Source organism: Mustela nivalis (genome assembly GCF_964662115.1).
Source record: "Mustela nivalis genome assembly, chromosome: 1".
Classification (NCBI taxonomy): domain Eukaryota; kingdom Metazoa; phylum Chordata; class Mammalia; order Carnivora; family Mustelidae; genus Mustela; species Mustela nivalis.
Genome location: NC_139020.1, coordinates 199,367,159 through 199,394,859, shown reverse-complemented (window position 1 = coordinate 199,394,859; position 27,701 = coordinate 199,367,159). Strand labels below are relative to the sequence as shown.

General features: G+C 55.3%; 1 protein-coding gene and 1 long non-coding RNA gene across 4 annotated transcripts in view; one reads left to right on the top strand and one right to left on the bottom strand.

The window, feature by feature from the left end:
• Positions 1–27,701, bottom strand: part of CCDC12 (coiled-coil domain containing 12) — a 55,817-nt gene that overhangs the window by 20,364 nt on the left and 7,752 nt on the right. For all 3 annotated transcript variants that reach the window (XR_014304493.1, XM_082705433.1, XM_082705432.1), the window contains exon 3: positions 622–689. Coding sequence is in view for 2 of the 3 variants with exons in the window: in XM_082705433.1 (XP_082561559.1) it covers positions 622–689 (68 nt within the window). In the remaining variant the exon portion in view is untranslated. The remainder of the gene's footprint in view (positions 1–621; positions 690–27,701) is intronic.
• On the top strand, positions 5,821–6,616 carry LOC309850891. The gene is made up of 2 exons (XR_014304499.1): positions 5,821–6,230; positions 6,359–6,616. It is a non-coding gene; the product is annotated as an uncharacterized lncRNA (long non-coding RNA).

The window sequence follows — 27,701 nt, the reverse complement described above, 5'->3', positions numbered from 1 at the left end:
GGGAGGGAGGGCGAGAGAGCATGGAACTCCGGCATGAAAGTGCTGGGCGGGCAGGAAGGTTCTCCCCAGCTCATGAAGACCAACCAGCTCCTGCCCGCCCCACACCGTGGGTTTGCCAATGTTTCACAGGTACTTTTGAGGCAAAGCAGCCCCTGAGCTGAACTCCCCAGGACTGACCCGTGGAAGGTGGAGGGGAGGACAAGGAACCCAGGTTGGGAGAACAGCACACGCAGAGGGCACCTTCAGGAGACGCCGAAGGGCCAGAGGGGTTACAGGGAACGGGAAGGGGCTGGATGAGGCCGGGTAGCCCCGGCAAAGCGAACACGCCAGGCACGGCTTGGACCTGATTCTGCAGGTGCTGGGGAACACGCCAGGATAAACCTTAACAAGGGTTGGGAAGAATCTGCGGGTGGCCACGTAAAAGCTAGCTGGCCAGTGGGGGAAAGGGAGCAAAGCCTCCGACTGGGGGGGACGGGCGAGCTTTTCAGACCTGCACAAGGCAGCCAAGGGGCGGCGGGGGTGGGGGGTGCAGGGTGGAAGGTTAGGAGTGGGGGGCACAGGGCACGGGGGTAGAGACTGTCAGCAACGAGGTGGATGACATGAGCTGCACACGGGCCTCACCTGTGCTTCTCGCCTTCCTCCTCCACTTCTCTGAGCTGCTTGGTTTTGGGCTCCCCGTCTTCCTTGTCCTGCAAAAGGGAGAAAGCCACTTGCTCAGATGGGCGCTCTTCCCGTCCTTGACGCCCAGGGAGCTGGGGAAGAATGGGACTGGGAGCTCTGCCCTGTGCTCCCGAGAGGCTCAGCAGCCTCTGACCCTGGCAAGGAGCAGCTTGATGTCGCAGCCCCCGATCGCTCCCGAGTGGCACACAGCACCGGAGCCTCACTGCCCAGCCTTCAACTCCTCCCCTGCCCCTACCCACCACCCACAAAACTTAGCAACCGGTGACCCCAGCCTGGACTGGGCACATGGTGACCCCCACAGAACACATGCAGGAGGAGCTAGGTTTGAGTGGTGAGAAATGCAGGTGGTTGGCAATCCCCCCGGCCCCGCCCGTGGGTCTGGATGGAGCTGCCCGCCGAGCTGAGAAAGGCAGTAACCAGTGACCAGGGTGGGGCAAGAGCTTGGGCCTCCAGGGCTCCCTTCCAGGCCAGCAGACTGGTGTTCCTCCAGGAACAACTATTTCCTTACCTTAAGGGGTAACTAACTCCAACTAGAACCAGGCTTAGAATAAGACTCCTGTCGTGTATTCAGGGGATGGAGGGAAGGAGAACTAGTTTCAAGTTTTTATGGGGAAAATGTCTTCTTTTTTTTGTTGTTGTTTTGGCTTTTTTTTTTTGCCTTCCTCTTGCTGCTCCCCCCGCCCTGCCCCGTCTCTTGATAAGTCTCAAACCTGACATAGCAGTACTCATTCTCTGGGAACACCAGGGGCCACAACAGAGGACAGCACCCTGCAGCTCCAGCTACAGAAGCAAGTGACTCCCCGGGCTTTCCCCGACTCCGTAAGATCAGACTGGCCCTGGGCACAAACGGACATGCAGGGTGTGCACCCATGTCTGTGCTCGAATGCATGACCGTGTTCTCACTGCACGTGCTGGGGCACTCCGGGGTGCCCGTGCCTGCCAGGACTGGCCCTCCAGTTGGGGGGCGTGGTGTCATCGTGCACTTCAGTACTGGCAGCAGCGTGCCTTTGCCCATCCCTCTGGAACAGTGTTCTGAGACATCAGTAAGGCACTGCCATAAGGAGGCTGCTTTGATGTAAGCAAGAGCTAGAGGGGTGCCGGGGAGGCTCAGCTGGAGGAGCACACGACTCCTGATCTTGGGGTATAGACTTCATGTTGGGTGCAGAGGTTACCAAAAAAAAGGGGGGGGAGAAAGGAACTAAAAAAAATTTTTACCATTTGCTAAATGGAACTAGATGGAACTAGAGAGTATTATGCTAAGAAAAATAGGCCCAACAGAAAAAGACAAATACCATGATTTCACTCCTATGTGGAATTTAAGAAACAAAATAGATGAACATAGTAGACAGGAAAGAAGAAATAAAATAAGATAAAATCAGAGAGGGAGACACACCATAAGAAACTTTAAAAAGAAGAATATATATATTTTTAAAATATTGTATTTATTTTTTATTTGACAGGCAGAGATCACAAATAGGCAGAGAGGCAGGCAGGGAGAGAGGAGTAAGCAGGTTCCCCGCTGAGCAGAGAGTCCAACGCGGGGCTCGATCCCAGGACCCTGGGATCATGACCCGAGCCAAAGGCAGAGGCCTCAAACCACTGAGCCACCCAGGCGCCCCCCCAAAAAAACAATATTTATTTATTTGACAGAGAGAGAGCACAAGCAAGGGGAGCAGCTGGCAGAGGGACAGGGAGAAGCAGGCTCCCCGAAGGAGGAGGGAGCCTGATGTGGGGCTCGATCCCAGGACCCCAGGATCATGACCTGAGCTGAAGGCAGATGCTTAACCAACTGAACCACCCAGGCGCCCCACCATGAGACACTCTTAGCTCTAGGAAACGAACTGAAGGCTGCTGGGGGGGGAGGTTGGGTGGGGGACGGGGTAACTGGGTGAGGGGCATTAAAGATGGCATGCGATGTAATGTGCACTGGGTGTTTTAGGCAACTGACGAATCACTAAATTCTACCCCTGCAACTAATAATACAATATATGTTACCTAAATGGAACTTAAATAAAAATTTAGAAAAGGAAAGAGCTAGAACAGACATATAAATTTTAAGTGAAACATCTACGTGTGCTGTGCTAACTCTCCTTGAACTTTGCTCGTGCCACGGACAGCTGCCTCCCTGACAGCGGCATCTGCTCCGTGAATCCCTTCCCAACAGTGATCGCCATGGAGACCTGAGAACAACCAGACCCCACCGTTCCTAGGCCTCACGCTTACAGGGAAGGAGAGCCTGGAAACCAGCCTGGAGGCTTCTGGCCCAGAGAAATGCTTTTATGATGTGCATGGATCAAGATAAGCCCTTGCTCTTTCAACCTCGAGCAGCCTAGTCTCAGGGACAAAGCAGCAGGAACCAGTGACCACATGAGAGGTCCACGTGGTTCTGCAGGGTGGGGTGAGGAGGGATGGACAGAATGTGGGGGTAACTGGAGTAGGACAGGCTTCCTGGACAGGGGCGCAGCCGGAGCACAGGAGGGTGTGCTGTGCAGAACACCCAGGTGGCCGGAGACGCAGGCCTTGGTGAAGGTGAATGCTGGTCAGGCTGGCGAGGCAGGTGGGGTCGGTCACAGAGGGCTCTGGCCAGTGTCCTAAGTAAGGCACTAGGAGCCAGAGGAAAGGCTGGGGGAGCTGTTGGCAGAAGGACCTTTCCTAAGAGCCTGGCCACCTCGCTGGACAAGCAAGCCCCGGACAGAGAGGCTCTCGGATGGCGATGGCCGAAGAGGGAAGGGAGGACAGAGTACAAATTTTCATTTTTTAAGATTTTATTTATTTATTTGACAGAGGGAAAGCGAGCACGCACAAGTAGGAAGAGAGGCGGGCAGAGAGAGAGGGAGAAGCAGGCTTCCCACTGAGCAGGGAGCCTGATGTGGGGCTCGATCCCAGGACCCTGGGATCATGACCTGAGTAAAAAGCAGACGCTTAACTGACTGAGCCACCCAGGTGCCCCCAGAGTACAAATTCTTCAATGAGAAACAAGCTAGGGTTCTCTGTGTGGCCTCCAGTGCTGTGGGGGCCTGGGCGGGACCTTCCAACGGGTGCACGCACCCCTCTCCATTATGAAATGCCAGCAGATTAAGCAAGCCGTAGGCCTGAACAGTCAAAAAAAAAAAAAAAAGTTCCTTTCCAACTGCCCATGAGCAGATTCCCCAACCGCCTGCCTCCCCCTGGTGAGTAAGGACAGAGACAGAAGGGCAGAGAAAAAAGGCTCAGCTTTCCCCCGTGTGGGCTGGTGGGCAAACCCAATGGAAGGCGTCTTTCCATGGGGCTCTGTTAACCTGGACCAGCTGGCAGAGGAGGGTGGGGACGACAGGACCGGCCTCCGGGAACCAGTCCTCGGCAAACACTGTGCCCCCTTCTCGGCAGCCACCGCGGCCACCACAGTCCTGGAGTCCCAGAGATACTCGAGTGCCGTGGCGCAGGCTGGTTATTCATTAATGAATGAGAAAACATGCACCCGTCTCTGTGACATTTTTAAAAAATGCCCAGCTGTCCAGTGGGTGGGCTGCACCATTAACTGCCCGCAACGTGAGGTTAAGGACGACCCTGGCCTGGGCTGCTGGAGGAAGAACAGAGACGCGTGTGGGGCAGGAGCAGGGTAACCTGCAAAAGGCCGCAGAAATGCGAGCTCGAGGCGCACTCCCGTCTTCACGCTCCACAGCAACTCCACAGAGAGCGTTCGTGAGCAGGGAAACAGCTTCTGGGTGATCCTGGCCTCGGTCCCCAGGCAGGGCATTTACTACCTGGGAAAGTGGCAGGAGGTGGAGACCACCCTCACGGCCCACTCCAGTGCTGAGAGACTCAAAGGGCCCCCAGGGCTGTCTCCCAAGTCTTCAGCCTGGTGCATGGCCATCAGGGAAAGGGAAAAGATTCGCCTGAGGACACAGAGCCTGTCCCTGGCGGCTGCAGGTCTGGATCAAAGTCTTTCTGACCCTGGCCCTGTGTTCTCACCACCGAGACAAATGAGAGATAGTGGAAGAGCGACACTCAGTTTCTAAAAATATCTGACCCCAGCCACCTCTCCCCTGCTCCCCAGCCGGTCAGGTTCAGCTCTGGTTCAGCCCTGACTCTGACTGGCTGCAGCCAGCCCAAGTCCAGGTTCAGGCCGTGGCGCAGACCCTCTGAGGGCAGGCGGGGCCTGAGGGGCACAGCATCCCCCCAAAATCTGGAGACACCCCATCCACCCCAAGACAATTAAATCTGACTCACTGCTTAACCCCTCCCCCACACACACCCTTCCCCAAATCTCCCACCTTTCTCCCTCCTTCCCAGTCTCTGTTCTCTGGTCCTTGCCTTCTCCCAAGCTGCTGCCAGAGGCACCCGTGCAACCCAGCCCACAGCTGTCTCTCCCCTTGTCTCCCAACCATGCCAGGCTGCCAGTCTGCTGCCCCACTACGCCGCCGGAGAACACAGCTTCCTGGGGCACTTCCCTGCTTTTCCTCTTCCACCTCCCTGAAGTCTGTCTCCACTTTCCCATTTGTGTCCCAGATGCGGGTCATATCACACCAATCCTCTGCTCCAAGTTCTCGCTGGCTCCCCAGGCTCTCAGGACAACAGCCATTCTCCTCCAGGAGCAGCCTCATAAGGCCCCAACACTAGCCCTACAGCCCACTCACACTCGCCCCTGTCCAGACTACCCTGCCCCTACAGCCACTGTTTCTCAAATCCTGACATGCCCACTCTCATAATCCCTAAGAGAACCTACCCTCTGACCAATTCTGGAGGCCAGCTCAAAAGCCACCTCCTCCAGGCAGCCTCCTGAGGTTCCCCGACAATATGCGAGTCACTCCTCTGGGCCCGGTCAGGTAGTCATTCCTGTTCCTATCCAGGCCTCCCTCAAGTCCTTCATATCTTCCTCAGTTATGGGGGCATCTCCTGGAGCTCCTGCTGGGCTGGACTAGACAACCATCATCAACCGTCTGCTAATTTAACTACTCTTTCTACCAACTCCAGAAGAGCCAAACTCTTGGAAACAGTGGTGGCAGAGGGCAGGAAAGCCACATCCTGGACTAGGGTCCTCTTGCCTGTTCCTGGAAATGCCTCCCACAGCCTGCAGGGGGAAGGGGTCTCTGATGCAAGACTTAAGGGGCCCCAGAACAGACCCGCCCCAAACAGAGACCAACGGAGCTGTTTCATACTGTTTGAAATCCTTCTGCCAGAAACCATATTTCTGCAAATAAAATAAGGGTTGTGCAAGATCGGTATTACTTCTTCCTTAAATCTCTGATAAGACTTCAGTGAAGCCATCTTGGCCCAAAGTTTTCTTTGTGAGAGTTTAGGTATGGGGCTCTATAGATTTTCTATTTCTTCCCGTGTCAGTCTCATTAATTTGCATGTTTCAAGGAGTGTCCATTTCACCTAAGTTACTGAATGGATTGGCATAAAACGGCTTACAATACTCTCTTATTGATTCTCTTCAATGTCTGTAGGATCTGTAATGATATCCATTGATGCTAACAACCTCTCTGCCTTTTTTCTTTCTCTCTTAGACCAGCTGGAGGAGCACCTGGCTGGCTCAGTCAGCAGAGCACGCAACTCCTAATCTCAGGGTAATGAGTTCAAGTCCCACATTGGGTGCAGAGCTTACTTAAAAAAACAACAGCTGGAGGTTCATCAATTCTGGGACCTTCTAGTCTTGGTGTTTTAACAATGTGTTTGCTTCCCAGTCCCTTCCCAGAAGAAGGCCTCATGAACTGAGTACCGCTGCAGGGAATGGGAGGAGCACCTCAATCCACATTTGCTGCCTGAACCCCAACAGAAACTCAGTCAACCACCAGAAATGCAGAAAAGTGGGGGGAGAAGGGAAGTTGCTGTCTCTCCTCCTTCTGTCATCCCCATCCAGGCAAAGACTGGAGTCCCTCTTCCCTTTTAACTGCTCCCCTTTGTGTGCTGGGTCAGCGCCCTGGGCACAAAAATAAAGGAAACAAGAATGCTATTCTCAAGGGTCTCAATTCTACTCAAAGGAACAGACTCAGAAACCATAACTCTGCATGGTAAGGAAGACTTTATTCCATGTTTGTATACCTAGGAAACTGGCAAGGGATAGGTGTTGTCAGAGAAGGAGGTAACCCTAAAACTCAGCTCTGCATGTCCAATGGGAGGTTACCAAGCAGCTGAAGAATGGTAACTGCCTGGGAAAGCCATGAGGGCAGAGTAAGGGCACTGTCCAGACCTGCGGGGCCATTCTACATGGCTGGCTCAGCCAGGACTGGGGGAGGTCAAGGCTGGAGGGGGCTGACAAGGCCTTCCTCCAGGGCTGTGGGTGGACTTAGCTGGGCCAAGGCCAACACTCTCAAAGGGCTCTGTGGCAGCCTGGAAGGGGAGTCGTGGGAGACGATGGGGAGACCAGAAGCCAGGTGAGACGGTCCACTCCTGGGCTGCACCTGTCCCAGCAGCTGCTGGTTCAGAGTAAATGAGGGCTGGGAACTGCCAGCAGCAGCAGCAGCGCTGAAGGAGGAGCTCTCGAGCTGAGGGGACAAGGAACGAGCCCCTCCCTCATCCCAAGAGGAGGTGCTGCCTAGGGTTCTTCCTTCCAGAAGAGAAAGAAGGAAGCAGGAAAGAGTTCATAGAGAGACACTCCAATCTGTGAACTAGGTCCCCCTATCACAAGCCAGTAACTGAAGAAGCTGGAGATCCGAGAGTACGCGCAGGTACAGAAACCCTTTCCGATGGCCAGGCCAACAGGCCTCATTAGCTCTGGGGATGCCTGGGGAGCTGTTCATGGTGAGGCCCTTCTGCTCAACAGTCTAAGAAAGAGTAAGGCCCCAAACCTAGTCCCTTAAGGAAACCAGCCCCAGCTAGAGCCTTTCCGGTTGATTTGGGCCCAGGGTGGGGAAAAGTCAGGGCGAGATAGGCACAGGAAGGGGGTGAGGGGGACAGGAAGGGGCTGATGCCGCTGAGGGCCAACCTGGCAGGTTGCACAATCTCACCCTGCGCCCATCCTCAGAGCCAGAGCAGCCCTCCGTCGGGTGGAGGGACTTCCTGTCGGGTGCGGTGACGACAGGTGCTGTGCTCCGAGGGCACTCAGGGGCAGGGCAGGCACCCAGAGTCTGACTCACCCTGAAGATGCGGTGATTAAGCCCAGGGCTGAATGCCACTGGCCAGTCCTCCACTGCCCTGAGACAGGAGAAAGGGTGGGAGGGAGGCTCTGAGTCTCTTGGGCAAGCAAGAATCCCTGCAGGGCCCCCGACTCGGGGTCCCCAGAACTTGGTTTGCCGCAGGGACTACCTGGCCTATATGTCCGCTCTGCTCAGCAGGTGGGGAGTCCCTCAAGGGCAGGTCCCTGCCTTACCTGCCTGTACCCACAAGTCAGACCCCACCTACATAGCTGGTGCAGTGGTGGAGCTCACAGGCTCTGGGCCGGACCCTGCCTGACAAAGCCCAGTTCCATTTCGCCCTGCCGTGTGACCCTGGGCAAGTTACTTAACCTGTCTGGCCTTGGTTTCCTCTTCTATGAAAACAGACACTGTCACACTTATATCTCCACACTGCCACAAGGGTGGACTGGCAAGGGGGGAAGAAGAGCCTGCAGCCCGAGTGGACAAGGCCGCAGCCCCTGAAGGGCAGGGGGAGTGGGGCCAGGGCAGGAAGGGCAGGGCTGTGGAGAAACCGCAGGGCTGCAGGCCCAGACTGCCTGCATCTGACAGGTCAGGAGAAGCTTTCACTTTCATGAGTCCTGAGAGCAGACAAGCTGGGCAGCAACATTTGCTTCACGGAGACGTCAGACAAAGGGTCTGACCCTCTGTGCTGGGGGACAGATCTTCTGACTCTGCAGTCAGCACGGCGCCCAGAACCCGATTCGGAGAGTCCAGCAGGGAGGGTGGGGACCGACATCTGAGAGCAGAGAGTTACTGCTCTCCTGTGGGCCCACGCTGGAGATAAGGCCTGCAGATAAGGGCTGGAACCAGGCCGGGTGGTGCTGCGACAGAACGAGGGGGTGCCTGAGGGCTCTGGGGGACAGGGAGGAGTCCGACAACTACCCCCAGGTTCCTACAGGGACTCACAGGAAGAAGAAGGTGCCTGTGGCCACAAAGGTGACAGAGAGCAAGGGCGCAACAGCTATTGGGCGGACCAGGCTCTGGCGGAGGCTGGGGCAGACACAGGCCGGGGTCCAGCCAGGTGTCCCCAGCAGCAGAGAAGAGGGCCCGCTCCTCCGAAGTGGGTCCAGCCCCACCACCAAGGCCCCATTACCCGGCCTGGCCCCAGGATGGTGGCTGATGCCCTTCATGGGGCAGAGGAGTTGCAGGGGCTGGCCCTAAGCCAAGTCTGTGCTATTCTTGCCACAAGCACAGCTGGGACCTGGGCTGTGTTCAAAGCAGGCGGCAGACAAGTCCGCCAGCAAATTACTGGTTAACCAATATTGACTGGCTCCTGTGCTAGGGACCCTGTATCAGGTCCTGAGCAGGAAAAAGAACAGAAGGAGAGGGCATGTAGTGTTCACACACCTGGGGTGGGGGGCACTTTTAGCCTGGGTCCATGGATAGGCTCCCAGAGGTCAACAGTCTCTCTCTCACACACACACACACACACACACACACACACACACAGGCCAGGTGTGAAAGGCTCATTTTCCTGGAGTACGAATCCACAGAGCTTCAGATCCTCAAAGGGGTAGCATCCCGGAGGAGGAAAGGGAAGGGCTCAGCAGCATGGCGGTGGCATAAGGGTGGGGGGTGGGGGTGTTCTTTGGGAGGCTCGGGAGGTTATCTGGGGAGGCTCTCCAAAGGAGTGCCACCTGTCCTGCACCTTCAGGAGTAGTGGGAAGGGGAGGGCAGCAGATGGAACAAGCAGCCCCGGGAAGTACAGAGGCTGGGGAGGGCCCCGGTGGTCATCCCCCCACCCCCAATCTCCAGCAGGAAAAGCCCTTGAAAGGTCATGTGGAGCTCAGGGCAGGGACCAGTGCCCCCCCTTTCCCTCACACACAGCTGGCCTGGACCGGTTCTTCTGGGCTGCCAGCAAGGCTCCAAGCTCCACAGGACCCTCCCTATAGAGGATGCTGTGGGCCGAGCACAACCAGGAGCAGGCCCAGCCGGCACAGACCTGGCGCAGACTGCAGCTTACCAGAGCTGGCGCCCAGGGCAAACCACAGGACCTCTCTGTTCCCTCCCCTGGGGAGCAGGTAGTGCTACTTCCGTGGGGACACTGAGGGTAGGGAACGTGGGTCCAACCTTCAGGTGCAGGGCCCTGTGTGACACCCAGGATGGGAGACAGCCTGCTGGCATCCTGGGGGCCTGACCTGAACCCCGCCCCTCGCCACACAACCCTGGGGAACAAGCTGGTCTGTTTTCAGCTCCCGACCCCCTGCTCTGCCTTGAACCCCCACAAACAAACAAACAAACAAAGTGGACAGCCAGTTGAGTTCCAGGAACCAAAACAGACCTAACAGGGACCCAGGAACCAGATCCAGGCTGGGAAGCAAAGGACAGACTACGGTCAGTCCGGCCCGCAGAGAAAATGCTCCCTGCCTCACACTGTACAAGGTAGCGGCCTGGGAACAGAAGGCATCATCCTTTTCCAACAGTGCTTCTTTATCTTTGCTAAGTTTCTGTAGATGACAAACATGCAATTTTTAAAACAAATTCAAATTAAGAGTGACCTGTCGATTCCCTGGGAGGGGAAGGGACAAGGGCCCCAGCTTGGAAGCATGGGGACCGCGTGTGCAAGACTTCCCCACTGAAGCTTTCATTCTGCACACACCACTACCCCACACGGAGGCGGCCGGCCCTCTGGCCTGAAGGTCACCCACATGTTCCGCAGAAGGGCTTTCTTCCCAGGCAGCCCCTCCATCAAGAACTATCCCAGGCGTTCAATTTCACCTGGACACGCCCACATGAGATTCTGTTGTCATCTGTCTGTCCTCCTCGACTGGAGGCTCTGAGAGGCCTGTCCATCGGTCCCCCAGCACCTGGCAGCCAACAGCAGCTACATTACCAGCAAAGGAGAGAAGGGGTAACCCAGGGGAGGCAAGACACACGTCTACTTCTTCCCCTGACAAGACAAGGCTCTCCTCCCAATGACAGCATCCATCAGGCATCATGAGGCCTGCCTCCTGGATGCAAGGACTGAGGCTCAGGGACACCTAACTCAGGTCTGTGCATGTCAGAGCCCTAGCCTTCCCACCGGTTTGAGGACCCAGCAGACAGAAGCCCGTCCAGTTCCCTGCAGCCACACACACAGTTCTTTCTACCACATCATCTGCATGTTCCCCACTGAGTTAGTTATCTATTCCGTGCCCCCCACCATTCCCCGGCAAGCACCTGCACCTGTTTCTCTCCTGTAGACTGAGGGCAAAAATCTCAACCGTGCCCACTTCTCAGGGGCGTGGTAGTGCCATCAACTCAGAAGACTTCCCAGTAGAAGGGGAGCCCTGGGGAGGGTCAGCCCCCACTGTTGCTCATCCTGTATTTCTTATAATAACAGCCTCCGTAATAGTAGGCCAGGCAATTGCTTATCCAATTAATTGAAGTAATCATTACTTAACTAGCAATCATAAAAATCTAGGGGCATGATCCCAGGGTCCTGGGATCGAGCCCCACATCGGGCTCTCTGCTCCGCGGAGAGCCTGCTTCCTCCTCTCTCTCTCTTTGCCTCTCTGCTCCGCGGAGAGCCTGATTCCTCCTCTCTCTCTCTTTGCCTGCCTCTCTGCCTACTTGTGATAAATAAATTAAAAAATCTTTAAAAAAAAAAAAAAATCTAGGGGCACCAGGGTGGCCCAGTCGGTCAAGCGTCTGCCTTTGGCTCAGATCATGATCCCAGGGTCCTGGAGCCCCGTGTCCCGCATCGGGCTCCCTGCTCAGTGGGAACTCTGTTTCTCCCTCTCCCTCTGTTCCTCCTCATGTGAGCTCATGCTCACATTCTCTTTCAAATCAAATAAAATTTTTTAAAAATCGAATAAGGTCAGCACTGCTTTCCTTCTTTCACACGTTAGAAAAATGGAAGTCTAGAGCAAGTAAGTAGCCCACCCAGTCACACAGCTTGGGCTGCCAGAGTCCAAAGGACAGGGTGGGTGTCAAGCCCAGGCTGCTCGCTGTAGAAGCCAGCCCTCTGCTCCAGCCACACTCCCACGCCCACCTCAAACACACAGGGCATCTCACTGGTGTCTAACGGCCTGTCAGCGTCAGCATCACACCCCCTCACATCTCTTCCTGGTGCCATTTCAGAGAGACATGACCAAACCATCAGGAGCCTGATATGACCATTCCCGGGGCAGGAACTGCAAACCCACACAAGCACAAGGAGAAACAGAATGATGCACGGAGAGGTGTTCACAGCTGTGCTTCTCCTAACAGGGAGAACTGGAACTTCGAGGTGAGTCCGACCCACTTGTGCACCTGGCCTGTGCGGTCACGGAAACGACACCACGACACAGGACACCGAGGACCGTGAGAGGTGCAGAGCCCACGCACACAGCCATGCGCTGAATGGTGGCAACATGACACATACGTGGCCCAAGCCTTCACGGGCTCACACATGACTGTGGGTAGTATTTCTTCCATTTCCTTTCATTCTGCTGTCAAAATGATTTAATAACAAAATGATCTAAGAACAAAAGCAGGCAGAGGAACCCAGCTGCCTGTGGCTCACTATCTTGACTACTCACGCCCTAAACAGCCTCTCCTGACCTTCACCTGGCTCCACGAGAAAGCAGGAAGCCACGGCTAGTCCTCGTGGCCTGACACAGCCCAGGCAATGTTTAGTGACCTTTCTCGAGCTTAAAAACACTCAAAACCCAAAGGACCAGCAAGCTGTGGGGCGGTGGGATGAGAGAAAGGCCTGCACGCGCCCCTCTATGCAGCCCAGGACTCGGCCCAGCAGCCAAACCAGCAGCGGCACTGGAGGCCGAATGCCCTCCAAGCAGGCCAGATGGCTCCCCTGTTTGGGACAGAAATTTCAGTTAGGAAACGAACTGATGGTGAACAATGAGGTTACCTCCCCACTCTCTTACCCTGCCCCACCATTTCCCGTTTTTTTGAGGGGGAAAGCGCTTCTCTGCCACAAAGCAGAACTCACAACCACCAGGGCTTCCTCACCATGGTAAGGCTCACAGCTGGAGCAAGAGCAAGTGAGTCACAAAGGCCAACAGTAAGGCCCGGGAAGCTCAGAAACTCCCTGCCCTGGTAGGAGACAGCCCCGTGTGGCGCTGGGGGGGCTGGCCCGGAACCCCTCTCCCATGGCCTCAATGCGGACAGCTGGAGTCAGGAAGCACCGCACGGGGGCCCAGCTGGCCGGTTCTGGGGAATGGAACAGCCACCCAGAGTCTCTGGTCCTGAGGACACACGGCTAGTGACCCTCACCAGATCCATCCTCTGCACATGAACCCTGGATGGTGGACAGGATTCTCAGCCTGAGCCCAGGAAGGAAGAGGGAACCTATCTATAGTGTGTTCACCATGCCTGCATCCACGGGAAACAGCAAGCAAGGGTCTGAATACCCCAGGGAGTGCCCCTGAAAATCACCCCCCCCACTCCCCCACACCAGGCCCACACGCCGGTTCACACCAGGCCCAAGTGCCGGTTCACACCTGTGCTGGGTCCACAGGACGTTCCCTGACAGCCACCAACAGGACCACATCAGGGCTCCCGTTATCCACATGATGCTGCTGGCTTCCTCTAAGCCTGTGATCGACAAGGTGTGCAGCCCTTTGCCTTGTGGGCAGGTGTCAAAGCGCCGCTAGTTCGTACCCGAACAACTGATTTCGGAGACTTCACGGTCTCGATAGATTGCACACCCAGTCAAGTTCATCTCGCTGGGTCTGGCTGCAGACTACAGACTTTTAAGGAAAGGCAAGTCGGCTGCTCCCTGAGAAAAATCTCAGCCCAGCAACTCTCAAATCCACGTGTCTGTCCAGTTGCTTCATTCTTTATTCAAATATCGTCACCAGGAGGACAGAACGGTGATGAAGCCATGACCGTGGCCCTCAGGGCTCAGGGCAGATGAGAGGGGAAGAAAACAGGTGAACTGACAGTCACTACACGGTACGCCCCAAGGAAGCACCGTGGCTTCCTGGGTGCTATGGGAATGGCCGGTGACTAAAGGCTGACGAGATGAAACTTTACTCACCTGGAAAAAGTGTGGCCTGTCCAGGGAGGGCAGAGCGGGCAGGGTAGTGGGGCTAGAGTCACGGGGAGGAGCAGGTGGAGGGAGCCTGAGCCCTGTGTCCCGCAGAGAGGGAAGGAGGAGCCTGCATGGGAAGGTTTGCCCCAGGTGCCACCGACTTCACCCACAGCTCTGAGAAGCTGGCAAAACCCGGAGGAGAGACAGGGAGCGGGCAACAAGGGGACTAGAGTGTTATTTGTAAAGAGCATGAGGAAAGGGCCAGGATGGGAAGGGCAAGGGTCACCGGTCGAAGCCAGGGAGAAACGAGTGGGATATGGGTCACTTTCTCAGTCTCGGGACAGCAGATGGCAGCTGTTTTGAGTCTGCGCAGAGGGACAGCTCCCCGCACCCTACCCCTCCACCACCCCCCACTCCCCGCCCGCCCGTGGTGCTCACGGAAAGGAGGTGCTCAAGGAAAGCAGCCAGCACCCTTCCCTCTCACGCCCACAGGGCCCCTCCCCACCCCCAGCCTCATGGGGTGGGGGAGCCTGGTATTTTTGTCCCAGCAGCACAATGACGTTCTGAACCACTAAGGGACATTCTCAATGGCCCACAGCTGATAAGAGATAGGTCAGCACTGAGAGGTTTTCTGATTGCATCATGCTTCCAAAACTCTTTCAAAGAAGGTTTGGGTGTGTGTTCTGTACAAGAGCCAGAGAAGCACCACCTCGTCCATTCTTACCAAATGAGAAAAGAAAGAAAACCACAAATTGTCAGGGCTGCAAGGGCCTCCGATAACATCTGGGACAAGATGAACTAGATCCAGTGGCCCACGGAACATGTTATAAATAGAAGTTACCAAATCAGAATCTTGCAGGCCAAGACCTGGAAGCCTGAATGTTCTCAGAGCTTGCCTGCCCCGGGGTCACGCTTCCACCACATGGTCCAACTGAGGCTGAGTCAGACCACATCCCTCCCCTTACCGAGGCTGACCTAGGGGAGGAAGGGACCTGGACGAGGCCACGCCAAGCTGCCTGAGGGCTCCTGTGGCGACCAGGGAGGGCTCTGGACGCAGCGCAGGCAGAGGACAGGAAGAAACACAGAGAAAGTGCTCACATAAGGGAAACGTCCTGAGGGCAGCAGGAGGTCCAGGGAAAGTGTGCAGGGAGAGAAGGGGAAGAGCTAGTGCCAGACCTTAGGTCTCCTGACTTCAAGCTGGTCGGTCCTGAGGGCCCAGCACTCTGTGGGCCACGGGGGGGCTGCACCTCACCCTTACTTAGGACGCTCTGACTGAGGCTTGGGGAAGGAAGAGCCAGCTGAAGTACCCCACACTGGCTTTCCCTGCGGGGTGTGGCAGGGAGGCCAGCAGGAGGCTGGGGCGGGGGGGGGGGGGGAATGCACGTGGGGGGCCAGAATCCAGGAGCACGCTGCAGACTGCAGAGTGTCAGGCCTGGAGGCAGTAAGGCCTCCTCACTGAACCACTTCTGAGAAATGTGGGGCTTCTTTCTGTGCATACCTCCAAGGCTGGCGCTCGCTCGCTCTCTCTTATTTTTAGAGAGGGGGGAGGAGAGGGATGGACAGAAGAGAATCTGAAGCAGGCTCCATGCTTAGTGCATGGGGTTCGATCTCATGACCCTGAGATCATGACCCAAGCTGAAATCAAGAGTTGGATGCTAACCACTCAGACACCCAGGCACCACGGTTCTCCTTTTTGTAAACAGACAAACTAACCAACCAACCAAGCAACAAACCAACCAGCCAGAATAGATTTCTGCATGAACTTTTAGAGCAGTAACCTAACAGCAGAGTATGTGGGTGTGTTCAGAGCTCAAAGCCGTCTTAGGTCCCACAGCTCATGGGATTCACAGGGAGACCCTGGGACACAAGCAGAGCAAAGGTTCTGATGCCCACTTTGCAAACAGAGAAGCCAGGCACAGGGTGTCAACTGTTCTGTGTACTTGGCCCTGGCATCCCCGCCAGGTCCATCACAAAGGCCAACCGCTCATGCGCCCTGGGGTCCGTCTCCCCATCCCTCCACCCCAAAGTGGGGTCAAGCATGCCACGTACAGAACCCCAACACCGGCACCCAGGCTGGAAAAGCAAATGTTTGGGGCATCAATCCCAGGCAAGCCCGAGGATCACAGAGCAAAAAAGCACGCTGAAGCTTCTGGGAGAAGAGAAGCTATTTTAACCTCTGATCAGCTGCTTCTCAGAGTGTCACAGTCTGGGGACAAGTAAAGGTAAGACAGCTGTCTCCTCTCTGGTGTGATCTACAAGTGATAAAATCCTAATTGAAACCAAATTTAAACTACAAGCCAGAACTGGCACATTTATTTGTGGGAGGAAATACTGCTTAAACAAGGTCTTTTAATCCTCACCTACACATATCTCCTCGAGAAGCCACGTGCACTTTTTTAAACTCCGAGCCAGGCTGAGAAGGAGAAGTGCACAAGGAAGCAGCCCCCCATCCTGCAGTGGACCTGGGCGACCAGCATGCTGGGCTGTGTGGTGAGGTGGACCTGGGCCACAGCGAGCTTCACGGGGTCTCCCTCTCATCAGCCACAGGGAGCTGACAAGCCAGTGTGGGAGCAGCGTGAGGAGCCCTGTGCCGTGGCCGGCACAAAGTAGGTCCTCAACAGGCAGGTAGACACCAACCACGGTGAAGATGCTGATGGCAGAGGAGCCCAGTGTGAGGTCTGTGGCCTCAGCGTGAGGCCCATGACATCCCACCCCCCCCAAGCCATGCTCACTCCCGCAACCCCACGGCCAAAAAGGGTCACAGAGCAGATCCCCGTGAGCACACCTCTTCCCTTCCCTGTGGTCACCCCAAGGGGCCACCAGCGTCCCACAGGGGATAGGCCAGCTCTTGCCCTCAGGTGGACCCTACACGCACAGAGAGAATGTGAGTCCAAGTCAGAAAAGCCTAGCCACAGGGTGTGACCTGGGGGAGCAAGGGGCTGCCCCCGCCCACCGCGTGCTTAGCCCCTGCCCCTCCTCTTCTCCCACGCCTCCAAAGAACCATCACCTTCCATGTCCTACACTCAGTCCCTCCTCCAGGCCCATCAGGTTCAGAACCCCAGACCAGTTGGGCTCTGCCCTGAGAGCTGTGCAGTCTGGGCACAGAGCCAGAGTGGGGACATGAGCCAGAAGCTAACCAAGGAGATAAAGTGGGGTCAGTGCATTCACGGCAGGTTCAGAAGCCTCCTTGTCCATGCAGCGCACCGTGAACTACAGTGTGCAAACGCACCCCCTGGCCCTCTCTCAGGACGCTCGCCGTTCTGGGCTCCCCCCGCCCCGCCGCCCAGCGTACAGCAGTGCACTGCACTGCAATTACAGCTGGTGGAACGCGGGTCCAGTCTCCCCAGTGGGCCCCAATCCACCCTCGCTGACCTCAGTCCCTAAGCCCTTTGCAGGCCCTGGCACAGAGCAGGCACTCAACAGAAGAGTAACGCTGGCCGGTGCACAAGAAGGGATCAAAAGGCTCGGTCATCTGCTCCTTGGCCCCAAGAACCCAGCACACTCTCCCATTCCTGCTCAGTCCTGGGCTCCTAAACTCAGGGCCGGAAAGTTCTGGTCTCATCTGATGGTTTCCTCGCCCGGGTAGCAAAACGCAGGTGCACTTTCTTCAGGATTCAATGGCCCTGCAAGAAATCTAGTGGTCCCCGGCCCAGAACACAGTGTGGAGGTGGGTGGGAGGGGCTGTCCTTGAAAGGACAAACGTCTTCTGCTCCAGCCACTCACATTTTCTGCAGACAGAGCTGCTCTTTAGAAGCCTGAATCAAAACAGCTCTGGAGTGTGGATTTTACTCCCCACAGGGCATCGTTACCACAGTGACCGTTTTTCCTCTTGGAATTCTTTCAAGAGTACAAGCTGGTGCTTCCCTCCAAAACAACCCCGGAGAAAGCCAGGGAGCCAGGGATTAAGGGAAGGGCCCGGAGGAAGCAGGACTGAGCCACATGGAGCTCTCCAGCGGGGTCTCCTGGACCTCTGCAGTGGCTTAAGAATGACAGCCCCTCCCAACTGCTGCGGGTGTGGGGGGTATGGGAGGGTTGTGAGTACGGGGCCTTATGTGCGTGTGTTTTGGGGAGGCCCGGGCATGTGTAGGGGTGAGTGGGGGGGGCACTGGGGGCTGTGCATGTAGCAGGAGTGGCCGTGTGGCGTGTGGGGACCGAAGTGAGCAGGGACACTGCCATGTGTGTACCTACATGCACGCTGGTGGTGGCTTGAGGGCAGGCGGGGACCCTGTCAGGGACATGTGGGGAAGTGTGTGGGTGTGGGTTGGGGAAGCGGTCCTCGCAACCCTGAGGTGAAACACGGGTCACATCTTCCCCTGAGACAAGAACATGAACTGCATTTGGAACCTGCATGACAACACTTGGTGCTACAGATCAGCCTGAACTTGGCCCAGTCGTCTGCGGGGGTCCGTTCACCACATATGGCTCAAGGCTGAAACAAGCGACTTAGAAGCAACTGTTTGAGGCAACTTGCATTTCTGGTCAGAACACCCCTGGTCAGTTGGTCCGGGGCCTGGATGGCAGGCAGGGCCCAGTGGCTCTGGAGGAGCCGGCGTGGCGGGTCCCCGCCTTCCCCATGAGCCCAAGGGAAGCCTGGGGTCTCAGGGTGCTGGGACACAGAACACCCAGTACAGGGCCACTGCCACGGGAACTCGGAGATGTCTGAATGCTCTGTTAGGTAAGTGTAAGAGTTGTCCCTGCCTGTAAGGAGCTGCCTGTCCACGGAGGAGCTGGCCGGTACTGGGGCTGAATTACATCCCAAAAAAAGGAAAGAAAAAAAAAAGCCACTACCACTACTACTTTTATTTTATTTATTTATTTATTTTTAAAGATTTTATTTATTTATTTGAAAAAGAGAGATCACAAGCAGACCGAGAGGCAGGCAGAGAGAGAGAGAGGGAAGCAGGCTCCCTGCTGAGCAGAGAGCCCGAAGTGGGACTCGATCCCAGGACCCTGAGATCATGACCTGAGCCGAAGGCAGCGGCTTAACCACTGAGCCACCCAGGCGCCCCCCACTACTACTTTTATAATAACTCCAATGATCATGGAGATGTCGTGAGAGGTCAGCAATACTATCAAGGAGGCTGCGTGCCAACCATTCACGCGAAAACAGTCTTCTTTCTAAAACACAAGTGCCAAATAACGAACAGTGCAAAGTCACTGATATCCACACAGGGGGTGGGGGGGGGTAGGAATCTTGATGCCTACCTCACACCATACGAAAATAAATTCTGGATGGACTGGGGGCGCCTGGGTGGCACAGTCAGTTAAGCATCTGCTTTGGGCTCAGGTCATGATCCCAGGGTCCTGGGATGGAGCCCCCAGTCGGGCTCCCTGCTCAGCGGGGAGCCTGCTTCTCCCTCTCCCTCTGCCGCTCCCCATGCTTGTGCTCTCTCTCTTCCTCTCTCAAATAAATAAATAAAATCTTAAAAAAAAATTCTGGGGGCGCCTGGGTGGCTCAGTGGGTTAAAGCCTCTGCCTTCGGCTCAGGTCATGGTCCCAAGGTCCTGGGATCAAGCCCCGGGATCGAGCCCCGCATCGGGCTCTCTGCTCAGCAGAGAGCCTGCTTCCTCCTCTCTCTCTGCCTGCCTCTCTGCCTGCTTGTGATCTCTGTCTGTCAAATAAATAAATAAAATCTTTTTTTTTTTTTAAAGATTTTATTTATTTATTTGACAGAGAGAAATCACAAGTAGATGGAGAGGCAGGCAGAGAGAGAGAGAGGGAAGCAGGCTCCCCGCTGAGCAGAGAGCCCGATGTGGGACTCGATCCCAGGACCCTGAGATCATGACCTGAGCTGAAGGCAGCGGCTTAACCCACTGAGCCACCCAGGCGCCCAATAAATAAATAAAATCTTTAAAAAAAAAAAAATTTAAAATAAAAAAAATTCTGGATGGACTGGAAATCTAATGGTGAAAGGTAAGATAATAAAACTTATAGACTAGAAAAAATAAAATAAGACAAAACCAGAGTGGGAGAGAAACTTGTTAAGAGGCTCTTAATCACAGGGAACGAAGTGAGGGTTGCTGGAGGGAAGGCGGGTGGTGGGATGGGGTAACTGGGTGATGGACATTAAGGAGGGCACGTGATATAATGAGCACAGGGTATAATAGAAGACTGATGAATCACAAGCCTGTACCTCTGAAACCAATAATATATTATATGTTAATTAATCAAATTTAAATAAAAAATGCTTAAAAAACCCCTAGAATATAATATAAGAGAATGTCATCATGACCTAGGAGCACACAACTATTTCCCTAGGCAGGCCACAGAAGATATTTGAGGGGGGGGGGGGGACCCTGATGAATTGGATTACATAAAAAGCATGAAGAGTCAAGGCCCAGAGGGAGAGAAAAATACAATATGTATACTGAAGAGAGGACTTACCCAGGTGTCAAAGAACACCTAGAAAGGAACAGGAAAAAGTGTCAGGCAACCCAGAAAAATGGACAGGAGGCAGAAAGGCCTGAGCAGGTTCTTCATATAAACACCTGACAAGAGACTCAACTGCCTCAGTTAGGAAGGGAATGCAAATTTACACCACAAAGGGATACACTACCCCTCCACCAGCAGTGCCAACTTGAAAAAGACTAACCAAGGCAGGAGTGTGGAAGAGGAACTTCACAGCCGGTGGGAGTGTGGACTGGTTTACTAGCCACTGGGAGGGCTGTATGGTAGTGTCTCTCCTATGACCTACCGATTCTACTCCTAGGGATATACCCAGCACATGTTCACCAACACATGGACGAGACCGGAAATAACGGATTATGGCTCCAGCCTGAAATTCTATAGTGGGACGGACCCAATGTTGTATATTGACACAATCAGTGCTGGGCAGTAGGAAGAATGAACTGATGGCCACACCCAATGGCTCACAGACATGATAAGGAATGGAAGAACCCAGATCCCAGAAGAGTATGTAGTGTATGATCCCACTTATCTAAAGGTCGAAAGAAGCTGACCTCCAGAGTCACAAGTCCCAAGTGATCACTCCTGCAGCACGAGCACCTGGGCAGGGAGCCTGGATGCTGTCACAGTTTCCTGATCTGAATGACTGATGACATCATGTGTTCACTTAGTAAAAGTCACTGGGCTGACCTGTCCACTTTTCTCTACATATTGAAAAGGGAAGTTTTCTTAATGCCACAACAAAGTTGTTAAAAATAGAATTTAACCCCCATGTAGAAACCAAAAATACATTACTAAAATCTAAAGAGAGGACGAATTCTGTCTTGAGGACAGCAAGAAGTCAGTCCTCAAGGAGAGGATGACCTCAGGACCCCCAAGCACACCCAGAAGACGGCTGCGGGAGGGAAGCACAGTCCCTCCCGCCCTCCCGGCTCCAGGGATTTGCCATCAAGGTCACAAAAATTTTTCTGTTTCAAAAGCTAGTAGATTAAAAACCAGCTTGAATGTCAAGATTCCTTCACTTTACAATCCCCTGTGTCCAATCGATGCGGCCTTGCAAACACCTGGTGACATATTGTCACGTCACGGCAGTCACTCAAAGGGGAACAGGAGGCCTCAACAGGGAGCCGGGAGCGGAGCAAGAAGGAAGGACCCTGTCTCGCGGCCTCTTGTCCAGACGTGCTTCACGCAGCTGCCTCGGCCACCACAGGCTAGCCAAACGGTGAGAGATCCAGAACAGCACGTATCTGCCTCCAGAAGCCCTGCTCTCTGAGCAAAACTCAGAAGAAGCCCCACCCCACCCTGGCCACCCAGTAGGTTCTCCCCAGGATCTGAGACCAGCTGAAAGAAAGGTCCACTTCTCTGTACAGCGGCCCACTGCCAGGCCCTCCCGGCACCGCTCCGAGGGGGGCTCCCCAGAGCTCAGCTCCAGGGAGGGGACCAGGTCCACGGGCCAGGGGGTAGGCCCTGAATGCCACTGTCTAGGTCTCTACTGTCACATCTGTAAAATAAAGGGGCCCCTTCCCAGGGATAAGAAGAAAGAACAGCAGGAAAAATAACTGCACATCCCCACTTCCCATTCTCCACGTCCACACACACCGTCTCCCTTCATCTTCGTCCTGGGAGGCAGGGGTTACCGGGGTCACTTCTGGCCATGTCTCCTAAGGCCCAGGAGCAAGAAGACACTCATCTACCTACTAGTCCTGGAGCCCACGGAGCTGGGGTGGCCAAAGCCGCTTCTGCAACAGGCCCCGGGGCAGGGAACCCGGAGTGAAGCTGCCTGATGCAGGGCGGTGTCCAGCTCAGCCTGCAGGGAACCGGCCGGGGGCGGAACACCCAACAGAAAGGGAGCAGCAGGCTACCCACTCCACCATGCTGCCCAGCCCACAGAACAAAGCCTCAAGAACACAGCCTCGGCCACTGCCTCTCCTGACATCAGTGGGTCTCACAAGCAAGGGCTGGTGAGACCTCCACGTGGTGCGAAGGCCCACATCACAGGGTGGCTGTGGCCGGGACCCCACCAGCACCTTTCCCTCCCCACGCGCTGCCTGCAAACAGCTGGACCAAGTTCACGGCCCAAACTCACTCCAGTCCTCACCCAGCTTCTCTCAGTCCCCGTCTCCCTCCCCGCAGATTCCTGTGCCCCTTCCTCCTGCATGCTGTAGGGCGAACCCCTGGGCACTGTATGTCCCCCATCCTCCTCTGCTGTCTAAATCCTGGCCCCAGGGGACCTCATCTGGCCCCAGGGCTTCAGCTTCTACCCATACAAGCCTCTCCTTGCAGTCCCAACGCCCGCCTGCCAGGCTCTCTCTACTCACATGGCCAACAGCCAGGCCCAACATGGCCCTCACCAGACTCCTGGCTCCCCTTCAAAACCACTCCTTCTGCACCTTGGGAACAGGCCCTGCCACACCCCCCAGCCCGCCTGCCCCCACAGTCCACCTGCCGGGATGTCCCATAACCCTGAATGCCGCAGCCTCACAACTGAGAGAATGTGGCAGCCTCCCACCTCCACACACACTCAGGGCAAGACCCAGCACTCAGGCCTCCAGTGGCTCCCCAGCTCCCCTAGAGCAAGAGCCTGCCCCTGTGGCCACAGCCGGCCAGGGCCTCCCTACTCCCATTCCCTCCCCACTCCCGAACCTTCACCTGACACCTGTCATGCAAGGGCTCCTTCTCCCCCTCAAACACACCAAGCTAGTGCTCTGCGCAGCTTAGAATGCTCTTCCCGAGACCTGGCATCCCAACCCTTCCCTGCAACCGCCACCATCTCCCGCCTCCCCCTCAGAGCAGCCTTCCTGTCATAGGCCAGCTGCACCAGCCCTCCTTCAAAACACACACACACCCCAGCACTCCCAAGTTCCCAACACTCTCTTCCCTGCTCACTAGTATACACTCTTTACCCACCCCTCCCATGGAAGCCTCTCGAAGCAGAGGGGCCGTCTGATTCACAATCCGGATCCCCAGGCCCGGATCCCCAGGCCCCGATCCCCAGGCCCCGCACACCATGCTGGTGCTCAATAGATACTTCTTTGATGGGTGGTGGCGGAGGTCCTGCAGTGAGGATGAGCACCTCATGCTCCAGGGAAAGGAGGTGTTCTACTTCCTTTTGTCAAGGGAGAATGTCAGGGAAGTGATCAGAGACGTGCAGGAAACTGAATCATCTGCGAATCTTTCCAAAATTGCGTGATTTCCAGGCTCCCTACCTCCTCCCTACAGGAGATCTGGGGTGGAGACAGAGAAAAGAATGCGTAGGTCGCCCCAGGTGATCCTGACGCACAGGTAGGGTCTGACAACCTCGGACTGATCCAACACCTTCATTTCACACATGAACAAGTCAAGGCCTCCGAAGGGATGACTCAGAGAGAAGCTGCAACACTGGTTCGTCAACAGGTGTCTGTCTGCGTTGGGAGTCCCCAGCTTCCCACCCACGAGGTTCTCCCTCTCACTGGCCCCCAGACCTCAGGGTCTGAGCAGAGCTCGGGAACAGAAGGTCAGTTTTGGGGAGAAAGGGGGAACACACACCCCACCGTGGCTGTGGCTCTGCAAATCCACTTCTTTGTTGATGTAACACTTTGTACGCCAAGTGAATTCCACCTTCAAGGAAGCACGGCTAGGCTGAGGAAAGCCAGGGGACCGGCAAGATGTTCTCTTTGCTTGCCTTGGGAACAGCGTCAGCTACACCCACTGTCACCCAGGGGGAAGGGCTGGAGGACCACCTAGACTTCCTCGCTTCAACAGGGTGGGTGAGAAAAGACATACACCTGTATTTATAAGAGGCCCACGGGCAAGACCTTGAACTAGCCACTTCAGAGACATCTTTCTCTGTTCTTCCAGCTACTGATAAGGTCGGAAGCCAAGTCTTGAGACAAGGCTAGGGAGGTCAAGAGTTTTAAAGACCCACCCTGGGTCCCACTGATGGGATGAATGGAGCTGAGATTTAAATCAGATCCATCGGACTCCAAAGCACAGCTCTCCACTATGCCACCCAGCTCCCACCAGGCAGCCTGATGGCAGTTTGTGTGTGGATGGAAAGAAGACCCTGTCCTGGGGGCTACTTCTCCCCCAAGCACCTGGGGGTGACAAGTGGAGAGGAATACAGGGCCCAGGGCTCAGGGAACCATCTAGGGTCGGGAACATCCCCAAGCACAGCCACGAGCAGTCCCTCAGCCCAGGCCTCCTGGCCTATTAAATAAGGATAAACTGTTTTATTTTTTTAAAAGACTTTATTTATTTACTTGACAAAGATCATAAGTAGGCAGAGAGGCAGGCGGAGGGGTGGGGAAGCAGCCTCCCCACTGAGCAGAGAGCCCGATGCGGGGCTCGATCCCAGGACCCCAGGACCCTGACCTGTGCCAAAGGCAGAGGCTTTAACCATTGAGCCACCCAGGTGCCTGGGGCCCGAGTATAAACTGTTTTAAACCTACCTCGAAGGGCTGCTTCTGGATTGAGCAAATCAGGAGATCCCATCACAAAGTGCCATGTAAATGTTATAAAAGCCGATCTGTAAGAGGCTGTCGACATGGTGGCAGTGACTCCTCCACTGACTTAGGCGTCAGGCCACTGGGCCTGGGGACAGAGCCACACGCAGCCAGGCCAGAGGCAATGTCCTCAGGGACAAGCAGGACACAGACAAGTTCGACTCCTCCCCCAGAACACTGGGCTCTTCTCCACCCCCACCACCCCACACCGCGCTGCCCCTTCCTTTTGTCCCCCCAACAGTGGCCAGCCCTTCCCTCCAGCTTCCCTTCCACCCTCAGCCTGCACTGGCCAAGACCCTCCCCGGTACACCCAAGTCCAAGATTATCAATGAGCTGCGCTCCACCTTGGCACTGACCCCACTCTCCAGACTGCCCATTTCTCAAGTGTATGGATCACAACTGTCAGCATTTAACTCCTACTGGATATACACATGGAAAGCCAGAAATAAGCATCTGCTGGAGATGCTAGCCAGAAAGACTGACTACTTTGAAGCCCTCTGCTCTAGCTTCGAAGCCTTAGGCTCCCCAAGCCTGAGCTCAGGGTCACCTGGGTTTCCGCCTACCCTCTCCTTCACAGCTCTCGATAAATGAGAGCTCAGGTAGAGACACAGTGTTGTATGAACTGGGCGAGAGGGAGCGAGGTCTCCAGAGACTACACTGTCCAATGAGGCAACCTTCAGCCAAGTGTGGCTGTTTAAATACGAATTAAATAAAACGGAATAAAATGAAACATCACGTCCATCACATTTCAAGGGTTAAAGGGCCACATGTGGCTCCTGGCTGTGGTACCGGGCAGCACAGGTTCCACAGAGAACTGCACGGCACTGTCCTGTCCTGAGAGCCAGGTGGGAAGCAGGAACTGCAGCGCAGCCTGCAAGCTGACAGCCAGAGCCGGCTCCGGGGCCCCGGTGCAGCCCCAGAGGGGCTGGGGATGACCACCCTCCCTGTCCCAGGGTTCCAGGAGGCAGCCCAATTCAGGCTAGATGCTGGCGAAAGCCGACAGCCAAGGGCAAGTGTTTGGGCCAAGTTAACAACCTTCAGGAGCCTCCATCTGGCTGCTGAGAAAGAGGTCGAAGCAGGACGAAGTGGCCTCACACCGCCCTGTTGGGTGGCGCTGAAGACAGAGGCCCCGGAGCTTTGTCTACAGAGCCTGGGACGGCTCCCCAACTCACCCAGCTTGGAACTTGGGGAGGAGCACCAAGAAATGAGGTTCCGAAACAACACAGAAGTGTAGGTGGCTGACCTCACCGCAGCAAGGCCGGGCTCCTGCAGAACTCGGCCACCGGAGCAATCAGCAGCCCCTTCAGACCTTATCCCTACCCCAATCGCTGCCAACTGCTTGCCGTCAAACCCACTGGAGCATCTGACCATCCCCTCTGGGCCCACCGAACATTCCCACCTGAGCTGCACCCCTGGAACACTCCTTTCCAGCTACCTCAATATGCGCTTCCCGGTCCCATCCTCCACAGGTCAGCCCAAAGCCCGCTCTGCCTTCTCGTGAAGCGTCCCCAAGACCAGCCTGGCTTTCCCAGGAAATGACTGCCAGCAGCACAGTCTGATAGTCTACGTGCTCTTCCCACCTGTCACCAGGACTGGCTGACCCACAGGCCTGCTGCACCCCGCAGAGAATCCCCCTCCTCCAGGGGTCATGTGCGCTGGAATCCTGACGTCACTTACACTCCTCGACCTTGGGCATCCCAGCCCCTCGGAATGTCGTGGCTTGCGCCCTCAGTATCAGTCAGATGCGCTGACGAGGAAGTGCTCTCTCTGTAAGACTGCCCGCCACACAGCTACAACAGAACTTGACTGAGGAAATAATGTGCGGAAACCTCATGGCCCGGATCTCATCTCTGTTTGTCACGTCAGGATGGGCTCCTCCAGACGATCACAACTTTGAGCTCATAGTGCGGTGCAGGGAGGAGCGGAAGCTAGCCCCAGGATGGATGCCAATGCCAGGCACGAGCTCTTCCATGCCTCCAGCAAAACCATGTGCGTGGCAGGTATCAGTGAGGGACATGTCGCTGAGTGCCAGGGGACTGGCAAGGAGCCATCCTCTTGGGGCAGACAGGGACTCTCCCACGGCAGGAGGGGGCTGAGAAAGTGCTGGGCCCTGGAGTCCCTCCTACAGGGGTCACATCTTCACATCAGATGATGGAACTAAAAGCAGGGGGCCCCTTCCACCCGAGGGAGGGGCCTCCTTGCTCCCTGTCTGCCCGCAGCAGGCCGGCTTTACTTCCTTGCCAGCCTCACCACTCCTCAGTCCCCCAAGAAATGACTGGGCTGGAAAAGTAACTCAAACTTAAGACCTTTGACTGTCTTTCTCTCAGGCACTGATCCTCACAGAAACATCCCTCAGGAACTGCAGAGATTAAATATGACGCGAAAAGCACTCTTAAAAGAAAAAAGAGAACCTGGGCTTTACCAAAATTTAAAAATCTTTGTGCATCAAAAAGACACTATCAAGAGAATGAAGACAGCCCACAGAATGGGGGGAAAATACCCAGAAGTCCCCTACTTAGGAGCTGTTTAATATCCAGAATATATAAAGAATTCAAGCACAACTCAAGAACAGAGAGATAAATGACTCGATGGAAAAATGGGCAAAGAATATGAATAAATATTTCTCCAAAGAACATATATAAATGGCAAATGAGCACATGATTGGATGCTTAAAAGTACTTATCATCAGGGAAATACAAATCAAAACCCCAATGAGCGACCACTTCACTCCTACTAGGACAGCTATGATTTACTTTGTTTTAAAAGAAAGGCAGACCGCCCCATCTAGCGCCTCATTTGGACGCATCTGGAGTCCAAGGACACAGGTGGAGCAGTGAGGGAGGAAGGGGACACCTGCCTAGCCACGCAGATCAGCCGAATCAACCTTGGCGATCAATGAGGTGACAGATTCTACAGCCAGATTGCCCTCACATCCTATAATTTTTTTTTCTAAGTAGGTGCCATGCCCAGCATGGAGCCCAATGCAGGGTTTGAGTTCACCACCCTGAGGTCAAGACCTGCAAGGAGATCAAGAGATGGACGCTTAACTGACTGGGCCACCCAGGCGCACCCATTTTATCA